Genomic DNA, 25,967 nt, shown 5'->3' with positions numbered 1-25,967 from the left:
TCTCTGTCTCTGTCTGTCACGACTAGTCAAGGTGGGTGGAATCAGGCGCAGAGAGCAAATAATGAATAGAGGTTTATTCTCCGGTGAACAACAAACACGGACAACCCAAAATACAAACAGGGTGAAAAATATCCAAAACAGGAAATAACAGACAAACCGGAGAAATAAAACACAAAAACACCAACAGCCGAAACGAAATGACAAAAACAAACAATCCCGCACAAAACAAGGGCGGGACAACCTACATTATATACAGATACTAATTAACTAACACACAGGTGAAAACAATCAGACAAAACCAACAGATAACCGAAAAAGGGATCGGTAGGGGCTAATAGGACGGTGACGACGACCGCCGAGCACAGCCTGAACGGGCAGGAGAGCCAACCTCGGCGGAAGTCGTGACACTGTCTCTGTCTCTCTCTATCTCTAACTCTCTGAATCATATATATCTCTTCTTCCTGTCTCAGTACCTTCTCTATCTTTTTGAGTCTTTTTTTCACTCAAATACTGCACACATTTCTCATTTTTCTACAGTATCTTCTTTCTCAGCCAGTATATGGTTATCTTGTCTTGCTCTCCCAGCATGAAGCTAAAGCTGAACCCAACCCACCCAGCACAATGTGAATGCCCTTGGCTGTTTCCACTGTGTCCCTACCTTCAGATGTGCAGTCAAGTTCCATGTGAATGCAGCACTGAACTGCATGTAATGGCAGTGAGGGAGCCACTGCCATTTTCCGCCTGGCTTGATACTCAGTTGAGTTGAGAAACATGAGAAAGAAGGAGGGATGGAGAGAGAAAGAGGGGGAGAGAACGAGGTAAGGAGAGAGGGAAGGAGAGAAAGAAGGGGAGAGAGAAAGATAAATAAATGGAGAGAACGAAGGGAGGGGGAGAGAAGCAGAGAAAACCAACCATGTTTAATTTCTTACACAACCGGGTACTTAATGCATAACGACTGTCTCCCTCCCCTCTTGTCCCCATCAGAACTGCAGATCAGTGCCTGTGGAAACCCCGGGGTACCTCCCAAAGGCATCCTTGTCGGGACACGCTTTAACGTGGGGGACAAGATCCACTACAGCTGTGTAACTGGGTACGTCCTGGATGGGCACCCCCAGCTCACCTGTGTCACCAATGCGGAGAAGGGTGCCGTGTGGGACTTCCCTGTGCCCATCTGCAGAGGTGAGAGTCCATGCCCTGGCCTGTGTGTGTGTGTGTGTGTGTGTGTGTGTGTGTGTGTGTGTGTGTGTGTGTGTGTGTGTGTGTGTGTGTGTGTGTGTGTGTGTGTGTGTGTGTGTGTGTGTGTGTGTGTGTGTGTGTGTGTGTGTGTGTGTGTGTGTGTGTGTGTGTCATAACGTCAGTGACAGCTGCATGCTAACGATATGGGAGTGTGTCTGTAGAGATGGTAGGCTGTGTGTATGGCAGATGTGTAATACATTTGTCCATATGTGGTTGTGTTTCCTTTGCATCTGTGGGTGTTCATCTGTGAAAGTTTCTGTGTGCATGTCTGTGTCCCTTTTGTGTTTTTGTGTAACCTTTGGATGAGGAGAAAATGTGTGGGTGTGAGAGGAAAAGAGAGTGAGAGAGAGAGACAAGGAGTACATGCATGTGCGTGGCCATGTTTTTGCACACCGTAAGAGAGCTTTCTAACTATGTACACCATCCTATCATCTGGATAGTCACAGTGGATAGTTTTATTAGTCTTGAAAAATGTTCAAACAGTTTATTGGTAACATTTTCCAGTATGTGAGAACTCATACACTACATGACCACCAAGAGTATGTGAACACCTGCTCTTCAGACATCTCATTCCAAAATCATGGGAATTAATAGGGAGTTGGTCCCCTCTTTGCTGCTATAACAGACTATGTTCAACTGAGAAGGCTTTCCACTAGATGTTGGAACATTGCTGCAGAGACTTGCTTGCATTCAGCCACAAGGGCATAGTGAGGTCAGGCACTGATGTTGGGCAATTAAGCCTGGCTTGCAGTTCATCCCAAAGGTGTTCAATGGGGTTGAGCTCAGAGCTATGTGCAGGCCAGTCAAGTTCTTCCACACCGATCTTGACAAACTATTATGATTATAATATTTTTTTGTAGTACTTTTACCCCTTTTTCGTGATATCCAATTGGTAGTTTGTCTTGTCCCATCGCTGCAACTCCCCTACCGACTCAGGAGAGGCAAAGGTCAGGAGCCATGCATCCTCCAAAACACGATCCTGCCAAGCCGCACTGCTTCTTGACACACTGCTCACTTAACCCAGAAGCCAGCTGCACCAATGTGTTGGAGGAAACACCGTCCAGCTGGCGACCAAAGTCAGCTTGCATCCCGGCCGGCCAAACCCTCCCCTAACCCGGACCACACTGGGCCAAACCCTCCCCTAACCCGGACCACACTGGGCCAAACCCTCGCCTACCCCGGACCACACTGGGCCAAACCCTCCCCTAACCCGGACCACACTGGGCCAAACCCTCCCCTAACCCGGACCACACTGGGCCAAACCCTCCCCTAACCCGGACCACACTGGGCCAAACCCTCGCCTACCCCGGACCACACTGGGCCAAACCCTCCCCTAACCCGGACCACACTGGGCCAAACCCTCCCCTAACCCGGACCACACTGGGCCAAACCCTCCCCTAACCCGGACCACACTGGGCCAAACCCTCCCCTAACCCGGACCACACTGGGCCAAACCCTCCCCTAACCCGGACCACACTGGGCCAAACCCTCCCCTAACCCGGACCACACTGGGCCAAACCCTCCCCTAACCCGGACCACACTGGGCCAAACCCTCCCCTAACCCGGACCACACTGGGCCAAACCCTCCCCTAACCCGGACCACACTGGGCCAAACCCTCCCCTAACCCGGACCACACTGGGCCAAACCCTCCCCTAACCCGGACCACACTGGACCAAACCCTCCCCTAACCCGGACCACACTGGGCCAAACCCTCCCCTAACCCGGACCACACTGGGCAAATAGTGCACCGCCTCATGGGTCTCCGAGTCTGGGATCGAACTGCGATGCAGTGCCTTAGACCGCTATGACACTCGGGAGGCCACTCGACAAACTATTTCTGTATGAACTTCGCTTGCACAGGGGCATTGTCATGCTGAAGCAGGAAAGGGCCTTCCCCAATCTGTTGCCACAATGTTGGAAGCACGGAATCATCTACAATGTCATTGTATGCTGTAGCGTTAAGATTTCCCTTCACTGGAACTAAGGGGCTTAGCACAAAGCATGAAAAACAGCCCCAGACCATTATTCCTCCTCCACCAAACTTTACAGTTGGCGCTATGCAGCATTCTTCTGACATCCGCCAAACCCAGATTCACCCATCAGACTGTCAGATGGTGAAGTGTGATTCATCACTCCAGAGAACACGTTTACACTGCTTCAGAGTCCAATGGCGGTGAGCTTTACAAATCAAATCCAACTTTATTTGTCACATGCACCGAATACTAGAAGTGTAGACTTGACCATGAAATGCTTACTTACAAGTCATTAACCAACAGTGCAGTTCAAGAAGAACATATTTATCCAATAAACTAAAATAAAAAGTCATAATAAAAAGTAACACAATAAGAATAACAATAACAATAACAAGGCTATATACAGGGGGCACCGGTACCGAGTCAGTGTGTGGGGGTACAGGTTAGTTAAGGTCATTTGTACATGTAGGTAGGGGTGAAGTGACTATGCAAAGATAATAAACAGCCAGTAGCATAAGTGTACAAAAGGGAGGGGGTTGTCAATGTAAAATGTCCGGTGGTGATTATATTAATTGTTCAGCAGTCTTATGGCTTGGGGGTAGAAGTTGCTGAGGAGTCTTTTGGTCCTAGACTTGGTAGCAGAGAAAACTATCTGGAGTCTCTGACAATTTTATGGGCTTTCCTCTGACACCGACTATTATATAGGTCCTGGATGGCAGGAAGCTTGGCCCCAGTGATTTCCTTGGCTGTTCGCACTACCCTCTGTAGCGCCTTACGGTCAGATGCCGTGCAGTTGCCATACCAGGCGGTGATGCACTTATTGATGAAGCTGATGACTGAGGTGGTGTAGTCCTCAATTCCATTGGATGAATCCCGGGAACATATTCCAGTCTGTGCTAGCAAAACAGTCCTGTAGTGTTGCATCCGCGTCATCTGACCACTTCCGTATTGAGCGAGTCACTGGTACTTCCTGCTTTAGTTTTTGCTTGGAAGCAGGAATCAGGAGGATAGAATTATGGTCAGATTTGACAAATGGGGGGCGGGGGAGAGCTTTGTATGCATCTCTGTGTGTGGAGTAAAGGTGGTCTAGGATTTTTTATATCTCTGGTTGCACATGTGACATGCTGGTAAAAAAATGTGGTAAAACTGATTTAAGTTTGCCTGCCTTAAAGTCCCCGGCTACTAGGAGCGTCGCTTCTGGGTGAGTATTTTCTTATTTGCTTATGGCCTTATAGAGTTGGTTGAGAGCTGTCTTAGTGCTGGCTTCGTTCTGTGGTGGTAAATAGACGGCTACGAATAAAACAGACGTTTTTTACGAGCTACGCACTTCAGCCCTCGCGGTCCCGTTTTGTGAGCTTGTGTGACCTACCAATTTGCAGCTGACCCGTTGTTTCTCCTAGACGTTTCCCCTTCACAACAGCAATTACAGACTGGGGCAGCTCAAGCAGGGCATAAATTTGGCGTACTGACTTGTTGGAAAGGTGGCATCTTATGACTGTGCCACGTTGAAAGTCACTGAGCTCTTCAGTAAGGCCATTCTACTGCCAATGTTTGTCTATGGCGATTGCATGGCTGTGTGCTCGATTTTATACATCTGCCAGCAACAAGTGTGACTGAAATAGCTGAATCCACTCATTTGAAGGGGTGTCCACATACTTTTGTAGTGTATTTCAGATCGGCATCTATAGAAAAGGCTGTCTCCTCTGCCACTGTGAGTCAACTGAGATGGCAGTAAACACAGAATAGAATCACAGTTGTGAGCAGACAGGAGATTTTCCATAAGAGCTGTGGAAAGTTATTCATAAACCATGACATTATCAGCATATAGGAACACACACAAATACACCATCAGCATACAGAGGAAGAAGCCTGTGATCTGCTGCACTTGCTTTAAACACATCCAGATTTATTGTTCCTGTGTTGGGGCCAATTATAATGTGCATTATCCATGACCGTTTTCAAATGAGAGCCTCTTCATAGACATCCGTGTGCCTCCGCCTGATATGTCCTTCATAATGAGTCTGAGATGAAAGCAACGTGCATCATCTTGCCTTTCTGTCTGATGCACACTGGATAGAATTACCAGTTAGCCCCAGTCAATGGAGTAATTGCACAATAAGTATTAATGTTACCCCTCCCTCTGGCAATGCAACACCATCCTACAAATAAGTGCATATTAAAATAAACCATTAAGTGATCCGTAATTGAACAAGGTTGTTTATAAAAAGGTGAAATGAAACAGAAATTGGGAAAATAAACTCAGATCCATCGGCATTACGAACCTATTATCTGTGTCGGCCTATGGTCATTCAGCATGTGGTTATGAATAAGCACAGAGTAATGTGAGGCTGTGGTCAAAAGTAGTGCACTATAAAGGGAATAAGGTGCCATTTAGGATGCAACATAACAGGATGTTAAATATACTGTATACTGTACAATACAATCATTTTCATGTTGTCCTCATGACATTGGTTGTGAATAGGTTATTCACTTTGTAGTCCATTCTTTCTGCATTTCAATCACTCTACAATCCTTCAGGGTGACTTCTGGTAATGAATAAATACTAAGTGACTTTAGCTCAGTGAAATGACAGAAGTAAAGTGTCAATCACAAATCACATACAGTATGTGTTCAGGAAGTTGTGTGACACAAAACTGAACCGTAACCTACATGCTCTTAATAGATGCTCAGCATGCAATTTGTTGTCCCAGATCAGATCATGTGATAACTCTTTACATCTGGAATTCAATCACCAATCATTTCCTGTTTAAATAGAAGACAAACTCAAAATGGCCTCCACATCTTTAGTAGAAGGCGGGAGGCCATAGGTTCCATCACAATCGGCCGGGTGAATTATCTCGAGTAAAGCAATTTATGCATAACCACAAGCAAGCATTCGGAAGATCATCTAGAAATGTACATTCTGACTGGGGCTTGTGCTCTTTGTATATTAGTGGGCCAGGGAGCCACTCGCTGAGGGCTAATGTGATGAGAATCTCAATGGCTGATCTGCTGCCTGCCAAGACCCTGGCATCGGTACAAATTGATTTTTTGCAGGCATTCTTCAACCCTCAAATAGAAATGAGAGACTATTTTGCTGAGTTGAAGGCCAACTACCCATTCCCTGGACATTATAAGATGCGCATTTGCCTTGCATGAATGTTTGAGGGGAGGAAAGTAATACGTACACTGACAAAACTCCAAATTAGATTGGCTTGGAGTTGAATGGGAAATACACACTGCTGTGTGTGTCTGTGTGTGCTCTGTAAAAAAAAGTTTCAACCAAGTACTGTATTATTAAGTAACTGGTTCCACAGCCTTTTTTTTGGTTACTCAACTTTTCGGTCAGTGCTACCTAAACTTAATATGTTTAGTTGGCCCAAACTTAGCTCCAACATGAGAAAACGTACACAAAAATGTCATCAACTTAAAATTGAGTGTTTGCTCAAATTGTCTCATAATGTTAATTCAACTAGAAATGATTACTTGAGCATCTTACCCCCCCAAAAAAAGACTATAGAACTAGTTACACAAACACAGTGCTTAAAACAGACAATATTTTCAACAAGTTGACGTATATGATTATATTGTGCGTGTTCATATATACAGTAATTAATATTCAACATGTCCTCACCTCGGATTTGAACTTACAACTCTTAATTCACAGCAGTGGCGATTTTAGCAGGTAAATCTTGATGGGCCAAAATATTCAAATGTGGGATGCATTCCAGCAAAGCCACTACACTACACAACACTAAACAATACATGAATTGCACTACACCACTGCTACACCTGGCTATCAGCAAGCCTTGTCTGGCAGCGAAACAGTTAATTCAGCCTCATTTACTGCCTTTAAAAAAATCATAGCTGATATGGCTGACTTGCTTAAACAAATGTGGTTTCTACTGACTTTGAAGATGTACAAACTACGGCATAAGGGGATGACAAGCGGATAAGAGGCAAAACGTCATTTCGATTAAGACATTAATGCGCGAGCTAGCACGGACATAGTCAATATAACTATTTGTTCAGCACATTTGAAATGTACAGGGACAGAATTCAGAAATGGGCCGTTCTTACAGTATTCTCCCTGTACACCAAGTCAGAATCGTAAGATAAATGAAAATCTAATCAAAGTTTATTTGTCACGTGCGCTGAAAACAACAGGTGTAGGACCTTACAATTAAATGCTTACTTACAGGCTCTAACCAATAGTGCAGAAAATGTATTAGGTGAAGGGGGCATATAAGCAGACAATGAAAGCTCTTACAATATTTGATGATTACATTTCTCAAAAAGTGGAACACCACCAAGGCTACATGAGCACCACCAAGTCAGAACAGTAGGCAAAATTAAGAGGTGAAAATAGTCTAAATTATAAGGGTGAGGCACGTGTGCTGCTAACAGATTACTACACAGCATACATTTAGTGTTACTTTCTTTGCTACAGTATACATATCTCATTTATGCAGAAACATACAATTTTTGGACTCACCTTATTGAGCTGTGCTCACTTAAACAGGAATTTGGCGCGGCAGTCTTTGTGGTCAACATTTTGTCATCAAAGTTTGTCATCAAAGTCTGGATTTACTATGGATTTATGGTGCTTTCAAGACAACAGGAAACTCAGAAAAAAAAAGTTGAATCATGATGACATCAGCGATCTTCAGTTCGTAGCTCTAGAAAGAGGCCCAAGTTCCCGATTTACAATTCCGAGTTGGATGAAAGTTCAAAATGTATTTTCCCAGTCATAGCACATTTTTGTCTTGAACTCACTAAAATCAGATTTTGCAATTCAGAATTAGTAGTTGATTTGAGAGCAGCACAAATCATGCTTCATTGACAGTATGGCCAATGTTGAATGTTTATAATTTTAAACTAGGAAAAGAGACCCTTAATCTTAGCAGGCTAATTGCAGGCTAATGATTGCTTTGCAATGCTTGCAGTTAGCCACTGATTCCTTCCAAACCACTCATTGTTGAATTTGCAATTTACAACTTGTTGAGTAATGTTTATGTCCAGTGGCCGATGAGCACTGATACATTTGATCTAGAATTTCTCTTCATATGACAAGGATTAAAAAGGATTTGCCAGTAGATTGTCGACTTGATATTGTCCAATCAGAGAGAGACTAGTCAAGGACCATATCACCTCCACCCTACCTGACACCCTAGACCCACTCCAATTTGCTTACTGCCCAAATAGGTCCACAGACGATGCAATCTCAACCACACTGCACACTGCCCTAACCCATCTGGACAAGAGGAATACCTATGTGAGAATGCTGTTCATCGACTACAGCTCGGCATTCAACACCATAGTACCCTCCAAGCTCGTCATCAAGCTCGAGACCCTGGGTCTCGACCCCGCCCTGTGCAACTGGGTACTGGACTTCCTGACGGGCCGCCCCCAGGTGGTGAGGGTAGGTAACAACATCTCCTCCCCTCTGATCCTCAACACTGGGGCCCCACAAGGGTGCGTTCTGAGCCCTCTCCTGTACTCCCTGTTCACCCACGACTGCGTGGCCATGCACGCCTCCAACTCAATCATCAAGTTTGCGGACGACACAACAGTGGTAGGCTTGATTACCAACAACGACGAGACGGCCTACAGGGAGGAGGTGAGGGCCCTCGGAGTGTGGTGTCAGGAAAATAACCTCACACTCAACGTCAACAAAACTAAGGAGATGATTGTGGACTTCAGGAAACAGCAGAGGGAACACCCCCCTATCCACATCGATGGAACAGTAGTGGAGAGGGTAGCAAGTTTTAAGTTCCTCGGCATACACATCACAGACAAACTGAATTGGTCCACTCACACAGACAGCATCGTGAAGAAGGCGCAGCAGCGCCTCTTCAACCTCAGGAGGCTGAAGAAATTCGGCTTGTCACCAAAAGCACTCACAAACTTCTACAGATGCACAATCGAGAGCATCCTGGCGGGCTGTATCACTGCCTGGTACGGCAACGGCTCTCCAGAGGGTAGTGAGGTCTGCACAACGCATCACCGGGGGCAAACTACCTGCCCTCCAGGACACCTACACCACCCGATGTTACAGGAAGGCCATAAAGATCATCAAGGACATCAACCACCCGAGCCACTGCCTGTTCACCCCGCTATCATCCAGAAGGCGAGGTCAGTACAGGTGCATCAAAGCTGGGACCGAGAGACTGAAAAACAGCTTCTATCTCAAGGCCATCAGACTGTTAAACAGTGGCTGTTTAACAGTGGCTGTCTAACATTGAGTGGCCGCTGCCAACACACTGACACTGACTCAACTCCAACCACTTTAATAATGGGAATTGATGGGAATGATGTAAATATATCACTAGCCACTTTAAACAATGCTACCTTATATAATGTTACTTACCCTACATTATTAATCTCATATGCATACGTATATACTGTACTCTATATCATCGACTGCATCCTTATGTAACACATGTATCACTAGCCACTTTAACTATGCCACTTTGTTTACATAATCATCTTATATGTATATACTGTACTTGATACCATCTACTGTATCTTGCCTATGCTGCTCTGTACCATCACTCATTCATGTATCCTTATGTACATATTCTTTATCCCCTTACACTGTGTATAAGACAGTAGTTTAGGAATTGTTAGTTAGATTACTTGTTGTTTATTTCTGCATTGTCGGAACTAGAAGCACAAGCATTTCGCTACACTCGCATTAACATCTGCTAACCATGTGTATGTGACAAATACATTTGATTTGATTTTGATTTGATTTTTCAAAGTCCAATCAAAGCTACTGTAGATATAACGTGATCATTTTATCTTTGGTCAATAACATTGAGCCTTCTTGGATGGGCACTTCTTATGTAACTCTATGGCAGCACCCATAGAGCTCTACCCTTAGACTTGGCGGTGATGGAGTGTACCCATGAGGGACTGTCACGCCCTGACCTTAGAGAACCATTTTATTTCTCTATTTGGTTAGGTCAGGATGTGTGGTGGGCATTCTATGTTTTGTTTTCTATGTTTCTTTATTTCTATGTTTTGGCCGGGTATGGTTCTCAATCAGGGACAGCTGTCTATCGTTGTCTCTGATTGGGAATCATACAAAGGTAGCCCATTTTCCCTTTCAGTGTGGGTAGTTGACTTTGTTAGAGGCATCATAGCCCTGTGAAGCTTCACGGTCGTGCCTTTGTTTTGTTGGCGACATTTACCTAAATAAAAAGAACATGTACGCTCGCTGTGCTTTGGTCCACTTATTCCTTCCAGGAAGATGACAGTGACAGAACACAGTGCCAATCACGGGTTGCTGGGTTGCCCAACCACAACAGAAAGCTCTAAGCTAGGCTGAAACACCTGCATTTTGGAGAGGCCTTACTTAAGAAAATAAAAAAGAGACCATGTTTGTATGCAGCTTTATTAACTCAATTATGTTTTTGTTTTTTTACATTGTTTGCAAACTAATATGCGACAGGTATTAATGCCAAAATAGCATGCAAAACAGGCAAGCCCCCAAAAAAAGAAGAAAAGAAAGAAAATGTGGGGTTCAAAACTTCCCTGAATGACAGGTCACCACTGTTGTTACGCCACCATTACTGTATAAATTAACATGCACAATGTCAACATGTGTCAAATATATGCGTAGAAAGCATTGTATGATAAAAGTACGGTATGTGTAACCAGTTGCACAGCCTGTTTTAATTAAGATGCCTAAATTATAATTTATATTTATGAGACAATTTTAAAATGACTGAATGCTTGCCAACGTTTTGGCCGACTCTTTTTTCAGGTAACACTTGGACCGAAAAGTTTAGTAAACTAGAAAGGGCCGTGGAACCAGTTACTTAATAATAATTAGTTGAAACAACTGAATTTGTGGGTGTTTTTTTACAATGCAAATTAGCATCATTACTTACCATTTAATGCACATTTCCTCTATTAAAACAGTGGGAGCACCCTTTGTGCTTTACAGAATGATTTAGTCTTTGCGTTCCATCTAAAAAACTGTAGTTAAGGAACATTTTGTATTTAGTCCTATATAAATGTCAGTGCAATGTTAAAATGTTAAAGTACAGTTTGATGTTTGAAAGCTTAAAACAACTTTAGTATAATGGGATCCTTTATAAAGCATGATATCATTTACATGCAGTTTAGTGTGAATGCTATGACAAACATTTTTTGAATACCAGAATGCAAGTCTAATCAGTGCCCCACACCTTCCAGTTAATTATTAATAATTGCCAACGTGACTGAATTAATGGCTCCAAAAACAGTCAGTAGATATTTCTGTTTAACAGTTCTAGTTAACACTTTAATTCTGTTCTATTTACTATAGAACAGTATTTAATTTGTTTCGAGAACAGTTTTAAAATCCAGGCTGCCCAATTCTGACATTTTGTCACAAATTGGTCTATTTGACAATAATCGGGAAAAATATCAGAATTGGTCTGCCTGTGTAAACGCAGCCTAGGATGCCTATCTGGAATCTTCATGAGTGTGTGCTGCAAATCTGCCAAGCCTGAAATAGCATTTCTCTCTGTTAAAATTTGGCGTCAAATCAAATAAAAATGTTATTAGTCACATGCCAAATACAACAGGTGTAGTAGGCCTCACAGTGAATTGCTTACTTACGAGCCCCTAACTAACAGTGCAGTTTCAAAAAATACGGATAAGAATAAGAGATAAAAGTAACAAGTAATTAAAGAGCAGCAGTAGAAAATTAACAATATATACATGGGGGTGCCGGTACAGAGTCAATGTGCGGGGACACCGGTTAGTTGAGGTAGTATGTACATGCAGGTAGAGTTAATTAAAGTTACTATGCATAGATAACAACAGAGAGTGGCAGTGATGTGGAGAGGGGAGGGGGCAATGCAAATAGTCTGGGTAGCCATTTGACTAGATGTTCAGGAGTCTTATGGCTTGGGGGTAGAAGGTGTTTAAAAGCCTCTTGGACCTAGACTTGGCGCTTGCTGTGTGGTAGCAGAGAGAACAGTCTATGACTAGGGTTTAAGGCCTTCCTCTGCCACCACCTGGTATAGAGGTCCTGGAAGGGCAGGAAGCTTGGCCCCAGTGATGTACTGGGCCGTTCACACAACCCTCTGTAGTGCCTTGCGGGCGGAGTCCGAGCAGTTGCCATACCAGGCTGTGATGCAACCATGCTCTCGATGGTGCAGCAGTAAAGCCTTTTGAGGATCTGAGGACCCGTGCCATATCTTTTCAGTCTCCTGAGGGGGTATAGATTTTGTCATGCCCGCTTCACTCAATCTAGGTAGGTTGAAAAAATACGTAAAAATCCCAGTATTTATTTAAAGACATGCTCCAGAACATTGGTGGCTACTACTTTTTTTTTCAAACCTCCCACTTTGGGCTTGATGTTTCAATTTATTGTTCATCACATACATAATCTATGAGCATAATTACTGTCAACATTGCAGTAATATCTAACAATTCACAGCAATACACAAACATCTAAAAGTAAAAGAATGGAATTAAGAAATATATAAATACTAGGACGAGCAATGTTGAGTGACATTGACTGACATACAGTAGAGTACAGTATATGCATATTAAATTAGTATAGTAGTAGGTAAACATTATTAAAGTTACTAGTGTTCCATTATTAAAGTGACCAGTGATTCCATGACTATGTAGATACAGTAGGGCAGCAGCCTCAAGGTGCAGGGTTGAGTAACCCGGTGGTAGCCGGCTAGTGATTGCTATTTAATAGTCTGATGGCCTTGAGATAGAAGCTGTTTTTCAGTCTCTCAATCCCAGCTTTGATGTACATGTACTGACCTCACCTTCTGGATGATAGTTGGGTGAACAGGCTATGACTCAAGGTGGTTGATGTCCTTGATGATCTGTTTGGCCTTCCTGTGACATCGGGGGCTGTAGGTGTCTTGGAGTGCAGGCAGTGTGACCCCTAAGACCGCATCACCATCTGGAGAGCCCTGCAGTTGCGGGCGGTGCCGTGGTTAAATGCGGTGGTTTGTGTTTTCAGTTTTGCACAAATGCTGCCATCTATCCACAAATGTTGGTTTGGGTAGGTTTTAATAGTCACAGTGAGAACAACATCCCCTATACTCTTCCCAATTAACTCAGTCACCGTGAAGTTCATCAGGGAGTGTATAGGGGATGTTATTCCCAACTTCATGGCTTCAATAAGAGTCGTTAGTTGTACTCCCCCGGTTAATCCCAAATCACACACAATTGATAACAGTTTATGGAAACACCAAAACTTAAATAAATGACAAAAATCAACAAAAATCTATCAACCCCAACAACCCCTAACCTCCTCAATCCCTACTAAGAAACTATTTACAATTTTATATTTTTCTATTACTAGTTTTTATTGCAGCTTTCAGGTAATAAAGCTTGGGATTGCAGGTTCGAGTGGGCTGGAGCCTGTGGCAGAGAGAGTTGGTGAGGCCTGTTGTGAATCCGTAAAATCGTCATGACAGTGCTGCTGTACAGGTATAGCGAGAGCCCTAGGGAGGTTTTTTAATCTGCTCAACTCTGCTTTTCTAGTTCTGCTGTGCTGGGGTGACGACATCCTCCAACGGTATTACCAGGCATTACTGTCAATACTTGTCATCCAGCTAACCGAACCTTATACCTGGAATCCCATTTCCCATAAATCAGCTCAACCCAGCCCTAACATCCACAGGCCTGGACAAAAACAGAAGTACTACATACACAACTGCCAAATCAATGCCACTTTTTTGGTAACGGGGGACAAAAGTAAAGTTTGTATCTGGACACCTCCCAGCTAGGCTTTCAGGATGTTTGAAACCCTCATAAATAAAGAGTGTGAGTGAGTGAGTGAGTGTGTGTGTGTGTGTGTGTGTGTGTGTGTGTGTGTGCGTGCGTGCGTGTGTGCGTGCGTGCGTGCGTGCGTGTGTGTTTTCAGTGTAGTCGCAGATACCAGAATGGTAAACTGGTCTGATGCAAAGCAGAAATGCATGTTGCTAGCCTGGCCCTTCCAACAGATGTAGAGGCAGGTTCAGTATACCACAGTAACATTTTGGCTATAAATATGCATTACATAACACTGGCACCAAAGCTGTTCTTCATCCTGCTCCATGCATTAGAAAAATTGTCCAGTATATCTGGAGTAAATGACCAGGTTATAATGGTAGGTGCAGTTACATAATATAATCGTAGCTTTCAGAGATTATATAATAGATTGAGAGAGTGGATGTGTGAGGGAAAGCAGTGAAATGACGAGCATTGGAAATTGTTATTTTTAGCCAATTACAGGCTAATTTGAATGAACCAAATGTAATTCTTTCTGGACCATACTTTGAATGGTTCCACAACCATGATACTCACCCTGACTTGTCTTGTGTAGGTTTTGATTGTCACTAATTCTGCATAGTTTACATGATGCCAATCCCTAGCATCAACTTAAAGGCTGTGGTTAGATCAATTACATTTACCGCCTAAAATTAGCTCTCTTTCAGTCAGACGGAATTCCTTGATGTGTATTACAACAGTGATAATTTGACATTCTGAGCCCGAACGACAAGCTGTTGATGTAGCTAGCACGTCTTTAATTTTGATAGCCCGATTTGTGCATTGTCAAGAAGCTGAAATCACCCGACATTTGGACTTAAAGAAGTGCACCACTTCTCGCGTTTCCCCTTGTCTCTTAGCTCTGAGGCCCTGACAGCCCAGCGACCACCTGCTTAACGATGTAAATCCCATAGCTTTTTAACAAGCCTGTTTAAGTTGGAGCTGACATCCACACTACTCCAGTTATACATGCTGAGCACCATAAATGCAGCAACCCAACATAGCTGAGGAAGCATGCATTTAGACTGGGTTGGCTGAATGTGTCTCATGCGGTCTATATTACTAAATAATTGTGACATACAGTATGATTTATCGGTAGGGCTCTAAATTTAAAAAATCTGAGTTCGCACTGGTGCTCCCAACTTTAAAAAAAAGTTAGGAGCACAACATTTAATCTAGGTGCACCAGAATGAATATATGTTTTTCTATTGATTGCGATATAGCTTATTTGGCCTACTGTATATGAATTCACAGCTAGGCTGCCCATCACGGCTGAAACAGAGAAGTACCTACTGCAGCCAGTTGTTTTGCTCTATCCTTAAGCAGGCCTGCAATCTGAAGGCCACATACATTGTTTGTGTATGTGTGCTGTTGGTGAGATCACCTGTCTCACCGCAGTAGCTACCAGGTCGACCAGGGGTTCATGTCGAGCAATATACAAGTCTTTGTATGTACTGCAACCATGAACCGCACACACAAACACACTTTCATGTGCTGATGCCGCCTGGGTTTGCACTTGTCCTCCACATAGCTAATCCAGTACAGCTGTGTTAACTGTCTCTGGCCTACCCTCTGGACACATCATTAAGTAATTGCTCCCTATAGACATACTCCTATATTGAACCCAACAGCTGTTTACTAACTATATTGGAACAGGGAATGGCACTCGCCACATGGTATGACAATGAGAGTAAATGAGTCGTTTCTGTATAGAATAAGGGTGATGAAGTGTCCAAAATACAAAAGCACAAAAATGGCTCATATTCACTGACTCACTGAGTTCTACAGTTTGTTAATCATAATAATACTATATAATACACTGTGTGCCATTTAGCAGATGATTTTATCCAAAGCAGGTGTAAACAAAGTAAGCATTTCACTACATCATTTACACCTGCTGTAACCTGTGTATGTGATGAATACACTTTAATTTAATTTGAAAACGACTTCATGCATGCATAGATTTTACGTACAGATGGCCACGGGAAATCAAATCCACTATCCTGGTGTTGCAAGCACCATGCTCTATGAACTGAGCTACAGAGGACCACATGTTGTGTGTTCTAAGACAATACAGTATTAAGAGCAAAGATACAGGGTCTCCTAAGTCATATTACTTTCCCTATTGGTTATTTTGTTTTCTGAACTGAATTAATTTCTCTATTGTATTACTTATCTAGTGGTTAGGCTGAAAATCACAGGTCAAAGGATACTGGACTATTCTACCACAATGAACAGTAAATATTCACTTAGAAAAGGTGCTTCAATGGGCTCATTCACTCTCTTTTTCTTCCTAGTTCCCCTATAGTGTTCTTGGCCCTGCTACTCGGTACTATTAACCAATGGTAATTTAGAGGCCTTGGACTAGACTGGCACATGGGAATGTTGGCAGGCATTCACCTCCACCAGCCTCAAAGAGCTAATAAAGTTTGCGTACCATATAGCACACTATTCCCTATGTTGTGCACTACTTTTGACCAGAGCCTTGGAACAGCCAAATAACAAATACCACACCCTTGAGAGAGAGAGAAGAATCAGTCACCATCACTCACGCTCTTGTAAGGAGGTGATCCTGATCTTCAGATTGCTATCTATATGTGTCCAAATAAACTTAGATGAAATCATGATTTCGATAATGACGTTGATGTACCAGGCGCCTTTGAAAGATCTGCAAGCAATTTAACCATGTTTTGGGGACATAGTCATGTCACTGTCAATACTCAACAGTGACATGACTATAATATTGGCATGGGTGATGAATGTCAGACATTGAGGACAGAGTACTCAGCACACCCCAGTGTAGAGAGCCCAGACAGGGATATATTAAGCCAATTATACAGAGAAGGAATTAGGAAATGAGCAATGTGTGACTCGGCCAAGGTGGGACATTGGCCAGAATTCTCCCAATCTCCCTTGCTTATATAAACGCTACAGATCCTTGGGCCAAAGTAAGTAAGGCCCCAATTATACTTCCTAGTACGAGAGAGGTCACCGTCACTTTCTCTCCGGTTAGACCAAGTATTCTTTTATAGTATAGTGTTGGAGATTATCTTGTGTACTCTAAAGGTCTTGGTCCAAAGAAAGAGATCCATCCGTTTAACATCCTTGTATGAGAGAGGGGCCCCTTCCAATCCGAAGCATACATTACCTGCAGATACAACGGCAAGCTTGATTTTATAGTATACCATGGTGTTGTAGATTATCTGGTGTGCCGAATCATTTCGTCATAGTGTTACGGTGCAGCTTGACGGCTGGCAGCACAATCAGAAGCACAGAAAGAAGATGCATGATGTCATGTGTTCTGATCGTATTACGTCCTGATACTCACCGTGTGTAATGGATCTACTGTTTCCCCCTGCGCTTTGTGGGTTCTGATTCTGATTGTCACTGGCTAATGTCACTGCTGCTGCATGGTGCTATTGACAGTTCTGAATGGCGTGCTGCTCCCGAGATCTTCTTTATTAGATAGGAATGAATGCCACAAGGAACAGAAACAGGAAATTTGTTTTAGTTTGCAGTATTGTTGTCTCTGGAGGACTGGGTTGGGAGAATACATTTAAAAAATACTGGGGCCGGATATTTGTCAGGTCGTTTAATGGAAGTGTTGGAATGTCTTTGTTTGTTAAAAACCTCAAACCCGGTTTAATAATAATTCAACGTCTACCTGAACAAACCCTCTTCCCTCTCCTGTGAAAGAAGCCTGTTCAGCCAGTTGATCTATTTATAAGTAAGACCTTATGACAGTGAGGCATTATATTTAGGGCAGTTAATATTAGACACAAAGCGACTGGCCTGACAGAACTTTGATCATGGCCCTGGAACAAATCCATACACCGAACTATTCTCTCTCTTTGTCTCTCTCTGACACTCTCTCTCGCTACTCCCCCCCCCCCTCTCTCTCTCTCTCTCTCTCTCTCTCTCTCTCTCTCTCTATCACTCTATCACTCTCTCTCTATCGCTCTCTGTCTGTCTGTCTCACCATCAGATTAGTGTTGCCTTGGGTGCTCTAAAAATGCTTCTGGGTTTACGCTTAACAAATTGCCATTGTCCATTATCTTCCTCTCCCAGAGCCGTAGTATATCCTTCCTGCCTCACTGGCCTCAAACACTATATACGATGAGAGCTGTGCTACTGTCTGTATCCATGGTGATAACTATAAGTGAGGGCCTGTTTAAAGCCTGGGTAATTATGACAGATGCATGTTTTATCAGAGAGCATCAGCGTTAGGATTCAGGCAGCTAAACAGCATATGCATACAACAGGCCTTTAGCTGATACCCCCATGGTTGGAAATGCACAGTTGTAGAGAGAGTAATGTAGTAGGTTACATTCACATTTATCAGCACTGCTCCCAAATGACCTGTCAGCAGAAGTTTTGTTTCTGGTGCCTTATTTTTGTTTCAAGTTAATTGCTTAGATGGATTCTAGAATCCTCCCTTATTGTTCCAATCTGCTTTCAGGGACAATTTCTGAGAATCGTAATTTCAGCATCTGTGGATGGAGGGTTCAGAGCAATGCTGATGTAAACTAGAGGACTCATTAAGACACTAATTGGTTGAGGATGTTCAGGACAATGTCCAGAAATGGTGCCCTCATTTGAGGCTTTATGCTAGAAGGGCACATTAAGCTGGGACAAATAAATTGGCTTAAAATGCATTCTGTGTTCCTGTCCACATACTGTTAAAAACAACTCTAAAGACTAACCAGGCAAGTTGTTTTTCCCTATTACCCACAATCCTCCACTTTGATAATGCGAACATGTATGAGTAAGCCTAAATATATTAACAGATACAGTATATACTGTATTTAACAGAAATATATTATCAGACCCACCTTTCAATGTCTACCAAAGTTTCATTTCACATACTTTCACATCAGTTCCAGGTATGTTCAGGTCATAACCTTATTTCACTTTTCTCAAAATAATCTCTCAATCCACTTCATCTCCCACCTTTAACCCCCTTTACCCCGCTTTACGCCCCCCTCCACCCCAAACTTCTCTGAGGTTCCTTTGTTCTTCCTGCCCACAGTTGATGCTTGGGGACATGGGGATGTTGACAGTTTAATGCTAGGCTTGACCGCGCCGGCTCCCTCTTTGGCTCTCCTGTCAGAACCTCACCTGTGGAGCACGATCACCGTGATGAGCCTGGCTTAGAGCGGGATATTAAGCTTTTAAACAGGTCACTCAAACATACCATCAAATGTGTGTGTTCTCCATCTGGTTTACTTGAAGTCTAGACGGATAAAATGGAGGGGGAAAAAATATTTTACATTTAAAAGTCCAGAAGAAGTTCTAGTAAACCGGTGGATCGTTTTACTTACAGCGTACTTAGATATACTTGGGAGGAGTTGCTGTTTCCATAGCAACATTGCTAACACATGCTTTGAGGATGGAAGCTTAGTAGCTTGCCTTCCTATCACTTTAAGAGCTGCTATTTCACATTCAAGCGTTCATGCACAATACGGTGCACCAGAAAATATCACTCCCAATGTGCACATTAACTATTGATGTTCTATTTTGGATATTAAAACCCACATATTAAACATTGAGGACACGTGACTACTTTCAAATGTGCTGCGGGGTAAAGATAATTACACAAATCATATACATTTTTTTTCATTTGACTTACAAATGAGTCCCTTAAATAAAATATGTTGGAAAACGAAAATGTTAGTATGATAAGCTTGGCACTGTGTATCTTAATTTTTTTAATAAAAAATACTTCTGCATCAACTTAATGCGTTATGATATGACGCACAACTAAAAAGCATTGTATAATTAATTAATGAACCTGAGTCGGGGATGTGCTTATAAAGGCTGAACAAACAAACACAGCTAATGTTAGTTTATATGTGCTTGTGTAGCCCATACCACAGTACTTAATGTTTCCTACATTTTAAATAGCATATACAGTGGGGCAAAAAAGTATTTAGTCAGCCACCAATTGTGCAAGTTCTCCCACTTAAAAAGATGAGAGAGGCCTGTAATTGTCATCATAGGTACACTTCAACTATGACAGAAAAAACGAGAGAAAAAATTCCAGAAAATCACATTGTAGGATTTTTTATGAATTTATTTGCAAATTATGATGGAAAAAAAGTATTTGGTCACCTACAAACAAGCAAGATTTCTGGCTCTCACAGACCTGTAACTTCTTCTTTAAGTGGCTCATCTGTCCTCCACTCGTTACCTGTATTAATGGCACCTGTTTGAACTCAGTATAAAAGTCACCTGTGCACAACCTTAAACAGTCACACTCCAAACTCCACTATGGCCAAGACCAAAGAGCTGTCAAAGGACATCAGAAACAAAATTGTAGTCCTGCACCAGGCTGGGAAGACTGAATCTGCAATAGGTAAGCAACTTGATTTGAAGAAATCAACTGTGGGAGCAATTATTAGGAAATGGAAGACATACAAGACCACTGATAATCTCCCTCGATCTGGGGCTCCACACAAGATCTCACCCCGTGGGATCAAAATGATCACAAGAACGGTGAGCAAAAATCCCAGAACCACACGGGGGGACCTAGTGAATGACCTGCAGAGAGCTGGGACCAAAGTAGCAAAGCCTACCATCAGTAACACCATCAGTAACACACTACGCCGCCAGGGACTCACTCCTGCAGTGCCAGATGTGTCCCCCTGCTTAAGCCAGTACATGTCCAGGCCCATCTGAAGTTTGCTAGAGAGCATTTGGATGATCCAGAAGAAGATTGGGAGAATGTCATATGGTCAGATGAAACCAAAATATAACTTTTTGGTAAAAACTCAACTCGTCGTGTTTGGAGGAAAAAGAATGCTGAGTTGCATCCAAAGAACACCATACCTACACCATACCTACTGTGAAGCATGGGGGAGGAAACATCATGCTTTGGGGCTGTTTTTCTGCAAAGGGACCAGGACGACTGATCCGTGTAAAGCAAAGAATGAATGGGGCCATGTATTGTGAGATTTTGAGTGAAAACCTCCTTCCATCAGCAAGGGCATTGAAGATGAAACGTGGCTGGGTCTTTCAGCATGACAATGATCCCAAACACACCGACCGGGCCACGAAGGAGTGGCTTTGTAAGAAGCATTTCAAGGTCCTGGAGTGGCTTAGCCAGTCTCCAGATCTCAACCCCATACAACATCTTTGGAGGGAGTTGAAAGTCCGTGTTGCCCAGCAACAGCCCCAAAACATCACTCCTCTAGAGGAGATCTGCATGGAGGAATGGGCCAAAATATCAGCGACAGTGTGTGAAAACCTTGTGAAGACGTACAGAAAACATTTGACCTCTGTCATTGCCAACAAAGGGTATATAACAAAGTATTGAGATAAACTTTTGTTATTGACCAAATACTTATTTTCCACCATAATTTGCAAATAAATTCATTAAAAAATCCTACAATGTGATTTTCTGGATTTTTTTTCTAATTTTGTCTGTCATAGTTGAAGTATACCTATGATGAAAATTACAGGCCTCTCTCATCTTTTTAATTGGGAGACATTGCACAATTGGTGGCTGACTAAATACTTTTTTGCCCCACTGTACTGTACATATGATAGTGTCGAACATAAGTATGAGCATTATACATTTAGGTCAAGCTTATGACTCCATAGGAAGGCATTGTTTTGTAGCCACAGTTACTGTTCCATTTATTGTAGTCAGAATCATAAAGATGGATATATACAGTGCATTCGGAAAGTATTCAGACCACTTTAATTTTTACACGTTTTGTTACGTTACAGCCTTATTCTAAAATGTATTTAAAAAATGTATTAATCATCAATATACAGTACACACAATACCCCATAATGACAAAGAGAAAACAGGTTTTTAGAAAATGTATCAAAAATAAAAATAAATAGAAGTACCTTATTTACATAAGTATTCAGACCCTTTGCTATTAGACCTGAAATTGATCTCAGGTGCATCCTGTTTCCATTGTGTCAGGATTTGGCCAGGGTTGTTCCGGTTTTTGGTCACTAGATGCCCCCATTGTGCCTTTTGACCTTTTGTTTTCCCTTGATCCCCATTATTATTTGCACCTGTGCCTCGTTTCCCCTGATTGTATTTAAACCCTTTGTTTTCCTCAGTTCTTTGCTCTGTGTTTGTATGTTAGCACCCAGCCCTAGTACTCTGTGAACTCTTGTTGATCCCGGTGGACTCTCTTGTGGAATTCTGTTTTTTTGTTCTTGTTTGTTTGTTTTTGAGTATCTTTTGAGGCTTTTTGTGCTTTACCTTCCACCTTGTGGGTTTACCTTTTTTGTCTTGGAGGATTACCTTTGTTCTTGTGGAATTCCTTTTGAGGTTGTGGAGTTACATGTTTTCCTGAAGAAAACTTCACTTTTTACTTCATTAAATACACCGTCTCAAGTACTGCTGTGTCTGCCTCATCTTCTGGGTTCTGCCGACTATTCGTGGCTCAGTTGGTTAAGTGACTGTTTCTCACTCCGGAGACCCGGGTTCGTAACCGGGTCCTGACACATTGATCATCCTTGAGACATTTCTACAACTTGATTGGTATCTACCTGTGATAAATTCAATTGATTGGACATGATTTGGAAAGGCACACCTGTCTATATAAGGTCCGACAGTTGACAGTGCATTTCAGAGCAAAAACCAAGCTATGGGGTTGAAGGAATTTTCCATAGAGCTCCGAGACAGGAATATGTTGAGGCACAGATCTGGGGAAGGGTACCAAAAATGTCTACAGCATTGAAGGTCCCCAAGAACACAGTGGCCTCCATCATTCATAAATTGAAGAAGTTTGGAACCACCAAGACCCTTGCTTGAGCTGGCAGCCCGACCAAACTGAGCAATCGGGGGACAAGGGCCTTGGTCAGGGAGGTGACCAAAAACCTGATGGTCACTGTGGCAGAGCTCCAGAGTTCCTCTGTGGAGATGGGAGAACCTTCCAGAAGGACAACCATCTCTGCAGCACTACACCAATCAGACCTTTATGGTAGAGAGGCCAGACGGAAGCCACTCCTCAGTAAAAGGCACATGACAGCCCGCCTGGAGTTTGCCAAAATGCACCTAAATGACTCTCAGACCATGAGAAACAAGATTCTCTGGTCTGATCAAAACACGATTGGACTCTTTGGCCTGAATGCCAAGCGTCACGTCTGAAGGAAACCTGGAATGGCTCATCACCTGGCCAATATCATCCCTACGGTGAAGTATGGTGTTGGCAGCATCATGCTGTGGGGATGTTCTTCAGTGGTGGGGACTGGGAGACTAGTCAGGATCGAGGGAAAGATGAAAGGAGCAAAGTACAGAGGGATCCTTGATGAAAACCTGCTCCAGAGCGCTCAGGACCTCAGACTGAGGGCGAAGGTTCACCTTCCAACAGGACGACGACCCTAAGCACACTGACAATGAAGGAGTGGCTTCGGGACAAGTCTCTGAATGTCCTTGAGTGGCCCAGCCAGAGCCCAGACTTGAACCCAAATGAACATCTCTGGAGAGACCTGAAAATAGCTGTGCAGCGACGTTCCCCATCCAACCTGGTAGAGTTTGAGAGGATCTGCGGAGAAGAATGGGAGAAACTCCCCAAATACAGGTGTGCCAAGCTTGCAGTGTCATACCCAAGAAGACTAGGGGCTGTAATCGCTGCCAAAGGTGCTTCAACAAAGTACTGAGTAAAGGGTCTGAATACTTAGGTAAATGTGATATTTCAATCGTTTTTTTTGTTGACATTTGCTAAAAGAATTGTCCTTAAATGGTTTTGTGTGTAGATTAATGAGTGAAAAAACAACTATTTAATCCATTTTAAAATAAGGCTGTAACGTGTTTTAAATCAAAAGGCACAAAAGGCACATCTGAGCAACCTTATTTGCAGGTTCATGGCAACAGTTGAACAAGATGAAGGAAAAAGGAAACCGCACATTACTCTTGATAGTATCACTGATGTTAAATAAGCTTACATATCGGCCTCACGGCCTTCGTCAGAGCTTTTTATGAATTTTTTCAAATTTGGACCCTCATGTATACCTGGCCCCACCCACATCCGTTCCACACATCGAAGGGGGTTGGAGGCAAAGGAAAAACAAATAAGTGCTACCAAATATAACAATATGCATTTCAGAATAAGGCTGTAACTTAACAAAATGTGTAAAAAGTCAAGGAGTCTAAATACTTTACGAATGCATATAATATATGTAGCTACTCCTTCCATATTGTATGCACAGTTCCTTCAGAAAGTATTTACGCCCCTTGACTTTTTCCACATTTTGTTGTGTTACAGCCTGCATGTAAAATGGATTGACACTGAGATTTTGTGTCACTGGCAATACCACATAATGTCAAAGTGGAACTATGTTTTTAGAAATGTGTTATGGCATGCCTAAATATATTCCGAAGTTAACATTTGCTTAACAAGTTACATAATAAGTTGCATGGACTAACTCTGTGTGCAATAACACACATTATTTTTAAATAACTGCCTTGTCTTTGTTCCCCACACATACAAGTATATGTATGGTCTGTCAGTCGAGCTGTGAATTTCAAACACAGATTCGACCTGAAAGATCAGGGAGCTTTTCCAAGGCCTCGCAAAGAAGGACACCTATTGGTAGATTAAAAATAAAAATAAAAAGCAGACATTGAATATCCCTTTGAGCAGGGTAAAGTTATTAATTACACTTTGATTGGAGTATCGATATGTACCCAGTCACTACAATGATACAGGCACCCTTCCTAACTCAGTTGTCGGAGAGGAAGGAAACTGCTCAGTGACTTCACAATGAGGCCACAGAGTTTTATAGCTGTGATAGGAGAAAACTGAGGATGTATCAACAACAATATAGTACTCCACAATACTAACCTAAATGACACGGTGAAAAGAAGGAAGCCTGTACAGAATATAAATATTACAAAACATGTATCCTGTTTGCAATAAGTCACCTAAGTTGAACTGCTAAAACTTTGGCAAATAAATGAACTTTATGTCCTGAATATATAGTGTTGTGTTTGGGGCAAATCCAACACAACACAACACATCACTGAGTACCACTCTTCATATTTTCAAGCTAGGTGGTGGCTGCATCAATAACAATAACCTAAAACACAAGACCAAATATACACTGAAGTTGTATAGACAACATTGAATGTTCCTGAGTGGCCGAGATACAGTTTTGACTGAAAAATGGCTTGAAAATGTATGGCAAGACTTGAAAATGGTTGTCTAGAAATGAGCAACAACCAATTTGACAGAGCTTTAAAAAGTCAAAAAAATATATAGTTTTCAACTATTGTAATCCAGGTGTTCAAAGCTCTTAGAGACTTACCCAGAAAGACTCACAGCTTTAATTGCTGCCAAAGGTGATTCTAACATGTAATGGGATATCTCGGTATTATATTTTCAATAAATGTGCAACAATGTTTAAATGCGTGTTTTCACTTTGTCATTATGGTGTATTGTGCATAGATGGGTGAGAATTCATGCTGTAACACAACAAAATGTGAAATAAGTCAAGGGGTATGAATACTTTTCTGAAGTCACTGTATTCTCAGACAGCGTTCGTAGAGCAATGGATGGGGTGGTTTGGTTTTTTGGTTCAGGTACTAGGGCTGTGGCGTTTATGGAATTTTGTCAGCCGATTATTGGCATGTAAAAGACATCATTTTACAGTAAGTAGAATATAATTGAACTTAAAATCGAAAGGATATTATTCCCATTCCCATTCCGGAGCGCATAATGAAGTGGCTATGTTGAGTGTAAAAATTATCATTTGAAACACGTCCTACTGTCACGCCCTAGCCATAGAGAGGCTTTTATTCTCTATTTTGGTTAGGCTAGGGTGTGACTAGGGTGGGCATTCTAGTTTCTTTATTTCTATGTTTTCTATTTCTTTGTTTTTGGCCGAGTGTGGTTCCTAATCAGAGGCAGCTGTTTATCATTGTCTCTGATTGGGAATCATACTTAGGCAGCCTTTCTCCCACCTGTGTTTTGAGGGTAGTTGTTTTCTTTATAGTTTATTTGCCTTACAGA

General features: G+C 42.4%; 1 protein-coding gene across 1 annotated transcript in view; it reads left to right on the top strand.

The window, feature by feature from the left end:
• The window catches only part of LOC118397653 (CUB and sushi domain-containing protein 3-like), a 660,396-nt gene that overhangs the window by 218,341 nt on the left and 416,088 nt on the right, over positions 1–25,967 (top strand). Inside the window, exon 4 of the mRNA XM_052470057.1 lies at positions 985–1,179. Within this exon, the coding sequence (XP_052326017.1) occupies positions 985–1,179 (195 nt within the window). The remainder of the gene's footprint in view (positions 1–984; positions 1,180–25,967) is intronic.

The sequence above is a fragment of the Oncorhynchus keta genome, chromosome 19 (assembly GCF_023373465.1).
Source record: "Oncorhynchus keta strain PuntledgeMale-10-30-2019 chromosome 19, Oket_V2, whole genome shotgun sequence".
Lineage (NCBI taxonomy): Eukaryota > Metazoa > Chordata > Actinopteri > Salmoniformes > Salmonidae > Oncorhynchus > Oncorhynchus keta.
The sequence above is the reverse complement of the archived record's forward strand: the minus strand, read 5'-3'. Positions and strand labels throughout refer to the sequence as shown.